The sequence below is a fragment of the Furipterus horrens genome, unplaced genomic scaffold, assembly GCF_987537825.1.
Source record: "Furipterus horrens unplaced genomic scaffold, mFurHor1.1.pri manual_scaffold_7, whole genome shotgun sequence".
Taxonomy (NCBI): Eukaryota; Metazoa; Chordata; class Mammalia; order Chiroptera; family Furipteridae; genus Furipterus; species Furipterus horrens.
Window position 1 is genome coordinate 106,315,434 of NW_028327177.1, and position 12,596 is coordinate 106,328,029.

General features: G+C 41.8%; 1 protein-coding gene across 1 annotated transcript in view; it reads right to left on the reverse strand.

The window, feature by feature from the left end:
• Positions 1–11,156: 11,156 nt before the first annotated feature.
• The window catches only part of FGD5 (FYVE, RhoGEF and PH domain containing 5), a 116,004-nt gene continuing 114,564 nt past the window's right edge, over positions 11,157–12,596 (reverse strand). Inside the window, exon 21 of the mRNA XM_090284222.1 lies at positions 11,157–12,473. Within this exon, the coding sequence (XP_090140348.1) occupies positions 12,437–12,473 (37 nt within the window). The 3' untranslated portion in view covers positions 11,157–12,436. The remainder of the gene's footprint in view (positions 12,474–12,596) is intronic.

Here is a 12,596-nt window from a genome sequence, read left to right on the forward strand (position 1 = left end):
TATGAATGAGTTACTGTCTCCGGAATGGATAGATCAATCTTTCTTCTTAAACAGCCCTTTTGGCTTTTATCAGGGTGACCCCCAACTTTGAGTATTTTGTCCTTAATCTTATTTTCTGTTTGCTAGGAAATGCTTTAAACACATCGATTTTCCCTTCTTCCTTGTTCTCACCTTGCAAGGAAGTAAGCAGGGAAAACAGTTAAATTTTGTAATGTCATAGTGAACCATGCACGTCCTGAAGCTGGAAGGGGCCTCAAGAGATGATGTAGCCAAATCGTCTTCTGGTAGGAAGATTTTATAGGAGAGATGGGTAAGAACAAGAAAGCCAAGTGTGATAATGGTATGTCCTTGTAAATATGAACTGCTTTGCACTGTGGATTCTTTTTCAAAAATTTAAGTTTTTAATGTTAAATATTGCTTTTAGATACACTGCAAAAATTCATATCAGTGAATTTGGGGGTTTATTTTTGCAAACATTACAATTATACTAGATTTTGAAATAAGTACTAAACAATAATTAATGTTTATATAATGTTTTATCGTTTTTAAAATTCTCTTCATGTAATACTCAGCAGGTCTGTGTCTTCCATTTTACTGAGGTGCAGGAACTGAGGCTCAGATGAGTTAGGTGACCTGCCCAATGCCCAAATGCTACCGGTGCAGTAAGTGAAGTCAGGGCTCTGATCTAGTTGGACATTAAGATTTATGCTGTAAACTAAGCTGCATCAGTTTGCCCTATTTATAATAGTATTCAGTAAATTTTCAATTGAAGGTTAGTTTAATATTAAAAGTAGCAGCAAGGTTCATAATCTTGACCTGCCTGAGTGGCTTTCTCTTTCCCTGAAAACAGATGCACATGTCAACACAGATTGCAGATAAATAATATCAGTAGGTTACAAGGCTCTGCAGCTGAGGAAGGCACTCCCATAGTGCCATATTTTGCTCCATTGTGTTTTTGCTAGAAATCTTTCTAGTAAGAACACTTTTTAAGTGGCTTTGTAACATTTAATGGATTTTAAAATCACAAAAACATCAAGTTGCATTACACTGGCTAGCTATACTTATTTTTTAGTGTCAATAAGAAGTATTTACATTTGCATTAATAGTACTTTTAACATTGTTTTATCAGCCTTTAAAATAAAGGGTTCTTAACTAAAGAACTGCCTGGTTCCTAGAGGTTCTGAAGCAGTGAGCTTTGGGTGGGGCCTGGCATCAGCACTTCTACTGAGCCTGAACCACTGATCTAATTTCAGAAATATTAACTGGGAAAAAAACCAAGACAAAACTTTAAAATAAACTTTTAACCCTGGCTGGGTAGCTCAGTTGTTTGGAGTACTGGTTTGCATACTGGAAGGTTGCAGGTTCAATCCCCAGTTGGAGTGCATGGGAAGCAGCTGATAAATGTTTTTCTCTCACATTGGTGTCTCCTCCCCCTTTCTAAAGATCAATTTTAAAAAACCATAAGAAAGTAAACTTAAATTTCCTATAATTGTTATTAGCCTTATTTTTGAAGAATGTGGACTCTAAAAAGATGTAATTGCAGAATACCAGATCGCACATTCCATACACTTACGTGTTATTCTGTTTAATCTTCACAGTAATTATTTTGTTTTTTATAGCTGAAAAGGCTGAGGTCTTAAACAGAGGGAGAATGAATTCTTCAAAGCTACATGGGTAGCAAGTGGTGAAACATTTATTAATAGTTATTTCTGTTTATTTCTTCTCTTCTGTTCTTGAAGACTTGAGAGGAAGGAAACTCTCTTTTACCCACCTCCATGATTCTGTCATAGTCAAGCTCTGACACAGTAGAAGGCTACTTGGAGAGGTCTTAACTTCCATAAAAATGGTCCTTGCTCTTCCCAGGAAGAGAAAAGAGACCCACCCTGTGGTGAACTGGTCATGGGAGAGGAGGGACACCATGGAACACCAGAAGTGGAAGCATGAGTACTAGAACCCCATCCAGTTTGACTTTTACTGACAGTCATATTTCTTTTGTTTCTGATCTGGGGTTTCCTGGGCCTTGAAAAGGTGGTGTTTCCAAGTTGTATTTGGCTCAAATATCTTGCAGCATGATGTAAAATTAGGTTACTTAATCAATCAATCAATCAATAAAGGCACCTCCTGGTTTAGGACCTGGACTGCTCAGAAGGATGTTTTTATTTGGGGTTTTTAATATTTAAAAGAGCCATTTCTTTATTTGACACAAAATGCAAGTGAGTCAGTTGAGTTCTTGCTATTTAGGCCAAATCTAATGTTTCAGAGTATCCACTTGGAACATACTACGAATTAAACAAAGATTTAACAGATAGCATTTACCCTTTTGCTTCATAACAAAAAAGGACCTGTAATCCTTTTTATGGAAGATTATGTGATAGCTGAAGGGAATGGCACCTCTGATGAGGGGTGGATCAGTGAAGGATGTTTTTGTTTTTAAAGGTCATCTGATCAGGAACTTGATCTTGAGGCTTGATAGTTCTTTCCTAGTTCAGCACCACCTCAAGAGCTAATCCACTTGGGACTGTTCACAAAGTCTAAAAGTTAAATAGTGGCATTCCTTGAGTTTCTTAATGAGATTATTTTAGTGCCACTGCCTACTTACTCTGGTCAGGGCATGTACCTTGAAGCCAAATGCTCCTTGGAAAAGTCTTTTCTGCAATTTACTTTGGATTCTACCCTTCACTGTGGGGAGAGATAGGGTGCTACCTTGTGGCTTTTGACCTTCAGGATGCTCTGGGTACACTGTCAGAACTGAGGGTCTAAACACTAAAACCTCAAAGTTCTCTCCTCATATCTCGCCCCCCCCCCCCATTCCCTAGTTTAGGTCTCATCTGTCCCACTGCAATGGTTTCCTAACCTGCCACACTTGGACCAGTAGTTGCCTCCCTATCCCTTCTTCCCTTCCTCTGTCCTTCCCTCCCTTACTTTCCAAGGCTGCCAGTGTTTTGAAATAGAGCCATTGCTAGCCGTCTTCTATTTATGAAGTTCTTTAATGGTTCTGCATTACTTAGGACTGAAGTGAAAACTCAGATGCCTAAGGTGAGGGCAGTAGGGGGTGGCAGGGGGAGGTTAGGAAGCTGATGTAAACACCTTTAGAATGTTAAATGGTGGAAGTGACACCTGGAGAGCTCACTACCCTATCAAAAGAGGCAGACCATCATCAGCACCTGGAATGTGGCTCACAGATAATGTATCTTAGGATTTCTCACAAGAAGCCAGAAATCCAATCTGTACATGTGAAATCTCTTTTGACTATAAAGTATTGGCGATTCACAAATTTTTTATTGTTTTTCTTTTACGGTTGTCCCATTTTTCCCCTCATTGCTCTCCCTGCCCTGCCTACCTCACAAATGGTTTTTATACTATGCAGGCCAAGCAGTGTCTCCTACTCAAAAGCAGTCTGGGAACTCTGCTCAGATAAAATCCAAACTCCCAAGCCAGGGGCATTCAAAGTCCTTCACAGTGGGTCTTTTCAGCCACCTTGAGATTACAGCATTATTTAGCAGTAGTCTTCCAAGAAAAACATGGTTGAACTCGGTGAGAATTTTGATTCCTTCTATTGGGCATACATTTTCATGTCATAGGGAACCTGGCAGGCTGAAACAGAGCCCTTGTCTAAAGGCTGAACCCAGAGAGGTAGAGAGTTGGATGTGGGGGCTTGTTCCTCCAATAGTTCTTGTTTTTTCTCCTGTTAGGAAGGGCAGTTAGGAGATCTGAGTACTGAGGCTGTCTGTAGTCTCACCCTGGCCTTCCCAGACACATGTGCCTCTAGTCTCTGAGCCTCTCCAGGGGCAGGGGTCCTTGTATCTCACTAGCATCCTCCCCTGCAGGTCTTTCATTGTTAACTTTCTCTTCTGCCAAGTCAGCTGCCACTGTCCATTCATGTTATATGCTGCAAAAATGAATTAACAGTTTTCATACCCTATGCCTCTTAGAGTTGTCATTCAGGTTATATCTTTATTCATTTACTGTCCTTTTAGTGGGTGTTGGAGGGGGAGCCAAGAATGCGTGTTTTCTGGTTATCACTGCATAACTAATCATAGCCAAACTCAAAGGCTTAAAAACCAACAATTACTTTTTATTATTATCTTGCAGTTCTTGGGTTCTCAGAGCGGAGGTTCTCTCTTGGGGCCTCTCATGGTTGCAGTAAAATAGTGGCTGGAGCTAGTTATCAGAAAGGCTTCCTTGTGTATCTAGTGGTTGAAGCTGGCTAGCAGCATCAACACTAACATGTTGCCTCTCCACGTGGCCTGGGCTTCTGGGCTTTCTTACAGCATGGCAGATTAATTCCAAAAGTGAGTGTCAAAAGAGAACAAAGTAGCATTTACATAGAGTCACTTGCTCTGTTTGCTACTTACTGAGCCATCACGAAGGTTGTTCAGGTTCATGGGGAAGGGATATTTGCTCCACCACACATGGGAAGAGTGTCAAATTCACATTGTAAGAACATGCAGGAGGGGATCTATTGTGGTGCCATCTTTGACAGAATAGACTTGAAATTACATGTGTTGAATTCATCTTTAAATGGAAGGACCACAGTGGTCTTCCTCAAACTTAGATCTGGCTGTGGCTGCGTGGTTTAGTTGGTTGGAGCACCATTCTATACAACAAAATGTTGCCTGTTCAATTCCCAGTCAGGGCACATATCTAGGTTGCAGGTTTCATTCCCATTCGGGAATGAACAGGAGGCAACCAGTTGATGTTTCTCTCTTTCCCGCTCTAAAATCCATAAACATGTCCTCAGGTGAGAATTAAAACAAACTTAGATCTGTTCTTGTCCTCAGGTAAGAATTAAAACAAACTTAGATCTGTTCTTGTCACCTCTCTATTTTCACACATCTGAAGGCTCCCACAGCCTATCCTATAGACAACTATAGGATAAAGGCAATGGCCCTGAATGATCTGGCCCCAAAAAGCCTTGTCTCATCTGCTTTTGTGACTTCTACCTGCACTCTGACAACTCTGAACTATCCCATTCCCCGAATGTGTTGCATGGTGCCCTGCTGGTCTCACACACCTCACTCTTTCTACTCCATGCCCCGAGGGGCCTCTGCAACCCTCTTTCTCTGTAAAACAGTCTCCTCAAGTCAAGCTCCAACTCACAAGTCACCTTCGTGAACTCTCCTAATTGGCCTCAGACACAACCCATTCACTTTGTTAACCCATTTTCCCACAGCACTTCCTCATGCTTCTACCACAGAGAATTAGAGCCATTTGTGCCTGACTTCAGATTGTGAGCTGCAAGTAAATTACCATGAGTCTAGTGCTTAGTACTATGCCAAGCCTGGTGTCACTGCCACAGTAGTAGTACCTGAGTTTTGCAGTGTTCCAAAGTCCTTTTGCATTCTTACGGGCTCACATATGCAACATTCAGCCACTTACTTATCCCTCTTCTTATTCCAACAGTGATAATTTCTAGCACCAGGAAATAAAACCCAGATCATATTAACCTTTCTTTCCAGCTGATTGATTCTGGAATAAATAAATTATTTCTTGAGGCTCCAGCTTTCAACACGAAATTTGATTTCTTCTTAGGTGTTTCGGTTATGACTTAGGTAATCATTTCTCTGTATTAGAAAAGTCAGTATTTATCAGACAACTGTATATCAGACTTTCAGTCAGTGGAGTCAGTTTCCAGAATAACAAAATTAAACCTTTTAGCTGAGGAGGGTGGCAGTGGCAGAGTGGAAAACACCCTTGATGTCTCACCTCATTCCAGATTTGCCATGAACTGATTGTGGGGCTTTTGACAAGAGCTCCAACTCCCTAGTTTGTTTGCTCCAAGGTTAGCTAAGGCTGCACCACCTGCCAGGGTGGGTGACTGTGGAAAGGAAGCATAGGGAAGCACTTCTGTAAGTGGGAAATGGAGGCATTCACCAAGGCTGCTGAACCAAGTTCAAAACTCTTGACTGAAGCCCTGAACTGAACATCTTAAATTATGTAGATAAGAAACTTTGAATGTTTACTGCACAATGTTAAATTTATTTAAAATTTTGAAATGTGCTATTTAGCAGATATTTTATTTATTGTGATTTTTCTCCCAAAGAAACAATTTGTCAAGAGACACTACGTTTTAGCCCTACAGTTTTTCTAAATAAAGAGGGAAAAAATTTTTCTCTTAAACAATTTCACAAATAAAGCTTAATATTGTCAAGGGACATATCTAGGAAAAGAAAAGCTTTTAAAAAATGTTTTTTAAAAGGCCATTTTCCTCACTTCTTTTTGTCAGGAGGGGATATGTTTCTGATCCTGATCCTGTGTAGCAAGGAATGAACCCAGAGGATGAGACAGCAATAACTTGATAATTGTAAAAATGGAAGACCTTTGTAGAGTAGGGTGAAAGGTTGAGACTTAAATTAGTCATATTGCTATAGTGAAAATTAATGGTCATTTTTCATTGACAAGTCATAAAATAAGATTCAGGGTCACACTGATATTGTAGCTTTATCTTTAAATGAGCTATCTAATCTATGCCTATAATAACTTCCATAATTTTACATGTTGGAATAGTCAAATCTCATGCTTTGGGGCATAGCCAATTACTGTAGAGATCAAGAGGCAATTTGTTTTCTCTTGTGTGCTGCTCACAGCAGGATAGCTGCATTACACTTTCATGAATTCTAGTGTGGTATCGTTAGGGGTTAAGTACTGGCCACTGGATTTGAAGGGCCACGGGTTTACTGGAGATGACAATTCTTTTAAATCCTGATCTGCTTGTATCTGTTATTTAAGAGGAGTTCAGAGGGACATAGGACTTAAACCTTATACTTTACCACAGACAGATTTTTGGAGACAGCTGTTGGTGAAGGTATTAGACACTTCACTCTGAGTCCACTTTTGGAGAGAAAGTGAACTGCACTTTTGAAGGTGAGATCCCAAGTTTGAAGAGACCTTGTGGTCAGTTTTGACAGTTTGCACTTGAGTGGGGCATCTTTATATAAACCAGAGTAGTCATGGTTTATATGAAGCACTAACATACTGTTAGAAATCCTGGCTTAAAACATTTTATTTATTTTTATATGTTTATTGAATTTAGAGAGGAAGGGAGAGGGAGAGAGAAACATCGATTGGCTGCCTCGCATATGCACTCCATTCAGGGACTGAACCTGCTACCTAGATATGTGTCCTGACCAGGAATCAAACCCCAACCTTTTGATGTACAGGACAATGCTCCAACCACTGAGCCACACTGTCCAGGGCACATTATTATTTTAAAGCTCTAATTGCAACTCTCAACTGCTGAAGAATTTCATTTACATATACCTATAATAGGGTTTTCCCTAATTATAATATCTTTCCTGATCAAAATGTGTATCTTTACCATGAAGTTTATACTTCTTCCCCCTTGTAATATTTTTTAAGCATTCAAAAAATAAAACTGGGAATATGTCATATTTAAATGTAACCTTAATGAAGTCTTTTGTCTGTATTATGTGTCTTCAACTTTATGATCTTTGTTTCTTTTTAAAATCTTTTATTTATTGATTTTACAGAAAGGAAAGGAGGAAGAGAGAGAGAGAGAGACATCAATTTATTGTTCCATTTATTTATATATTCATTGGTTGCTTCTTGTATGTGCCCTGACTGGAAATTGAACCTGCAACCTTGGTGAATCAGGATGATGCTCTAACCAACCGAACTTCCCAGCCAGGGCCTCTTTTTTATTTTTATTTATTTTTTCTTACCTGATACTCTTGAACTAGTTTAAAAATTTTTGACCACAATCTGTATATAAATACATTTTACAGTCAACAATCAGTATATTGTATGTATATACACACACAATTGAATCAAAGATGTCATAAAATAGTCCTTAAGGACAATGGGTATACTCTTGTATTGTACTTTCTTCTCTATGGGGATGGGGGGTTGATTGTGACCCATTACGTAGATTTCATAACCCACTCCCAGAACTTCAAAAAACAAAGCTAAAAAATTTGTTTATGGTAATTTCTTTTTTCTATTTTTGGTGCTTTCTTAATACAGATTTTATTTTGTATAAGCCTTTCTTTTGCTCCTGGAGAAGTGCTGCCTCTACACTGGCTCTGTCAAAAAGGCATCCTTGAAAGATAGTCAAAGTACAAAATGAGGCCTGCTGTCATATTGCTCTGTCAACACAGAATGCCCTTCCCTGTGAGACATCATCAAATTATCTGTACAAGGAAGAAGTCAAGACCACGTAGAGAAGTTGTTCTGGGGAGTCTCTCTCCTATGAGCACCAGGAGGAACATCATAAGGGTGACCACACAGTCATTAAACTTCTCCAGAGAAGAGCTCTGTGGAAGGGGATATTTTACTGATGGCATTACCATTGTGGTAGTCCTTTGTCCCTGGCTGGTTTAGCTCAGTGAATTGAGCGTCGGCCTGCGAGCTAAGTGTCGCTGGTTCGATCTTCCAGTCAGGGTACATCAGAGAAGGAAAACTCTGACTCCAAAAAACCTCCGCTGCCTTGCGGCATACCTCTTCAGGGGAAAGGCTAAGGGAGTAAACCCCGACAGAAAATCCGGAGCCGGAGTCCCTAAGGCGGTTTGACGTTGTAGTCAACACCGGCAACTCCTGCGGCGCACCTGAAGCCAAGCTGTATTGACTCCGTCTTTCCCTTGGACCCTTCAGCTGCGAAGAGAGGGGGGGTCTGCTGCATGGGCAACAGCAGACCCTCCATATTACCCTGCCCAGGCTCTGTAGCTTCAGCGTCATCGCAAGATGTCGATTCAACACGGGAGGAGACAGATACCATGTCACTCCCGAGTCGGACTGCACAGCCATTCTCGGCGGTGCAGATAGACTCTTAAGCTACACCATCGTCTCTCGAGACGGACGGCTGCCGACGACGACCTGGTCTGTGCCAGTCATAGTTAGCCCCTTCCCAGTGACTGTCTCAGGAGAGGGCAGCCACAAGTGTCCTGAAGGAGTGTGGAGGGTGGCTGGGTGCTTCTAAGAAAAAGCTAGCTACAGGAAACAACTCTTCCTACCTGGCAGCTATGAACAGGCAAGGCTGTAGCCCCAACCATTGGCGGCAGTCACAACCAGCCTCTTGGGACCCAGCCCTGGTTCTCACCAGTCCTTACAGTGGGCAGGTCAGAGAAGTCCAAGGAGCTTGGTTTTTGTGATACTCTTAACCCTTAACCTGCCCAGCTTTTGCACCTCTTGTTGAACTAGTTTTCTAATTGTTTAAACCAATGTACTCTTGAAAATGGAGAACTGATCATTAATGCGTGGAATCACAGAAGCTATAAATCACAGCGTGAATCAATTTGCAGAATATTCCGGCATGTTGTTACTTTGCCCTGTAGCAGAAAAAAACTAGGCTCCAGCCTGGTCCTACCATTCCTAGTCCAGGTGGTCTCAGTCTCCATCTAGGGTTTCAGTGTTCAGTGATGACATTTACATTGTCAAGCAAATGAAAGGCTGAACTAGATGAATAAAGGACTGACCATATTATCCTTTGTGGCTGTAGCAGGGCTGTCAGGTCCATGACACTGGCTTGGATGTTGCACGCCCAAAGGTGAACCTAAGCATCAGCCCCTCCACACCTCACACAGGACGAAGCTGCATCCAAGGGCGAATGAGTAGTCAGTCAGTCTGTCAGCTTGACCAATTCTCTGTACACCCTTGTTGCATACTGGTGGCAAATTAGTCCACAGGACTCTTATCTGATATTTACTTATGTAAATGACTTGGAAACTAAATTGGAGGTTATTAACTTAGTAAAACAATAAAGTGCTTTTAATGAAAGTAGTAGGTGTTATTTACTGGTTTCTTCTGATAGGTGAAAGAATTATTAGGACACAGGACCTCCATCAATATCCTTGGACACTAGTGTGTTTCTAGTGCTTTTTGTTAGTATTGATGAACAGAATTCGGCTGGAAAGACACATTCAATCTACAGGGAAGGTGTGAAGCCATCATAATAATGCAAGTGCTACCAGCTTTCAGTAGAACCCTGAGTTTTATAAAATCTTACTGATTCCAAGAAGCAGGCAGAGGCCAGTCCTGCAAAGGTCTATTTTCCTGATCCACACGTGAAGAGTTCAGGAAGAGGTCACTGACAGCAGAGGGAAGAAAAGATCTGATGAAAGGAGTGCATGCTACCCACTGCAGGCCCTCTCCAGGCGTGGTTTCTCTTTCTTGCCATTTTCATGCATATTGTCCTCATTTTGTATCATCACAGAGAAGGGCCCATGATTATATTTTCACTTTGTATAACAATGCTGTGCCCTTATCCACAGTTTTATGGTCTTTTGTCCACTTTTACATTCAGTTTGTGCTTGATCCCCTGAACTCTGGGAAGCTGGAATGGTCCTCCACGTAACATAGACTCCAAAGCTCAGGACTTCTGAAATGAATGACTTGGTCAGGGCCTGAGTTCTAATTTCTGAGCCACAGTTTGGCACACAGCTTTTGCTGGAGGCACACAGTGAAGGGGCTGCTCTGTGCTGAGGGAGCAGGGGTGAAGCAGACACCGCAGGGAGCTTCAGGCAGGTGTCAAAGCTGGCCATTTCTCCAGCCTCCAAGCCTAGTGGGAAGGACTGCCCTCAGGCAAGTTGGGCAGGCCCCATAGGAGGCCAGGTGACAACAACATGTAAAACTGGTAGAAAGAGAAGGGCAGGGAAGGGACGAGGTGTGAAGTCAGCCAGGAGAAATTGGCTGGAATCAGTACACAGAACCATGGGAAGGGCAGGTGAAAACAGGTGTGTCCTTGTCCAGTCACACACAAGCTGTGGAGGATCTTGGTGGCCCCTGCCACTTCCTTCTACAAAACACTTCAAGTGTACTTGATCTATCACCCAGGTATTTTTATTAGGATAACTATTCACTGAGAAATAAAAGCCCTATTACCTCTTCTTTACAGAATATCAGAAATAGGATGTTATATGGTAAAAGATTCTTTCAAATAACTTGTAGACACAGTTCTCCCTGGAGCTTAGGAACTGACAATGGGTGGTGCCACACAGCAGGCTGGGACAACCTGCACTACCTCATGCTGCTGTGCTTTTTAAAAGCTCAAAGGGTTTAAGAGTCCCATCTAAATATGTCTGGTGATGAAAATGACCCATTGGAATTAAGCCCTCAGAACTTGATAAAAGACTTGTCTACTCACTTAGAATCATTACATATTTAATGCAAACATTTTAAAAGAACTGCCAACTAGAAAAAACTTCCCCTAAAAATATTTAATGTAAATAACTCCTTGAGATGTTGCTTTTTACAAGAGGTTTGTCAGCAAATGCCTTTTTGGGGGGATGGGCAGCAGGAGGGTGGGGACAAGACATCAGAAAATGATACGATTTTTTAAGTTTTGATGATGATAACAAGGAATCCCACTCATCCCCCACCCCTCCAACTTGCTTTATGTAAAATTACTTCCAGCATAATGAGCAGCAGTCATCAGCGGGAGGTGACTGAGCCCCAGGAACCTACTATCTTCAAGCCACAACTTCTGTGCTCCCTCACTGTGCCCAGAGCAGCGGCCAAGACCATGAACTCACCTGCTGGTCCTATCTCGTTTTCTCTCTTATCTCTCTCAAGGTTTTGGTAATACAGAAAGGATTACTGTGTTGGAAATAACAGGTTTTCATAAACATAACACTGTCAGCTTGTGTTGGGTAAAACTCAGGAAGGCACACAATAAGTTAAAGCAGACCCTGTCTCAGAGGGTTTGCAGTGACCTCTGGGGCAAGGGCTGACTCTGCCAGCAGCCGACCTTCCAGCACTGGTATAGCGATGAGGACACCGTGGGAAAGGAGTCCCTGCTTTACGGAGTAGTCCTGTCAACATACAGGTTGCAGGATCAAATGGAGGAGAAATCCTCGCCTTCCTATCCAGTGCTGTGCGCCGTCCGTAGTAAAAAGGACCCTCCCCTCTGAGTGTCTCCACAGCCAAATTTGTGTTAGTCAATTTTCTGTACACTCTTGTTGCGTACTGGTGGCAAATTAGTCCACAGCACTCTTATCTGATATTTACTTAAGTAAATCACTTGGAAACAAAATTGGAGGTTGTAGCTCAGTAAAACAATAAAGTGCTTTTGATGAGAGTAGTAGGTGTTATTTATGGTTGTTTCTTGTTTCACTTGAGGCACCAAAATCAACAATATGAAAAGTGACAATGTTATCTAGGAATAAAAAGCCTGCATTTCTAAAATGTACTTTTCTATGTTTTCCATGTCTTCATGTTACTGAATTTTAGCTCATTGCCGGGTAAGGAAATAGTTTATGCCGGGGTGGGGCAGGGTGGCAAACACAAGACAAAAGGAACCGTGTCCATAAATATCCCTTAAGGGCTCCACCTGTGAAGGTGTGAGTGGGTGGGTTCCGCAGGAAAGGTCAGGCCTTCATGCTGAATCCAATGTGTGTTCAGATGAGTGGAGACACAGATTGGCTTCTGGAAGGTTCACATATCAACCTAAGAGTTTATTCTGAGTCCACACGCTTGATAACTGCTATAACACACTTGCATCTTCCATGGCCTCGATCCACCTGTAAACAAAAGAGAGGAGACACTTGGTGTCATGACTGTGCCTGTGACCCTGGTCACAGGACCTGTAAGTGACTAAACTAGATTACTATGAGCCTAAGATCAGGGACCACATCATATTCACG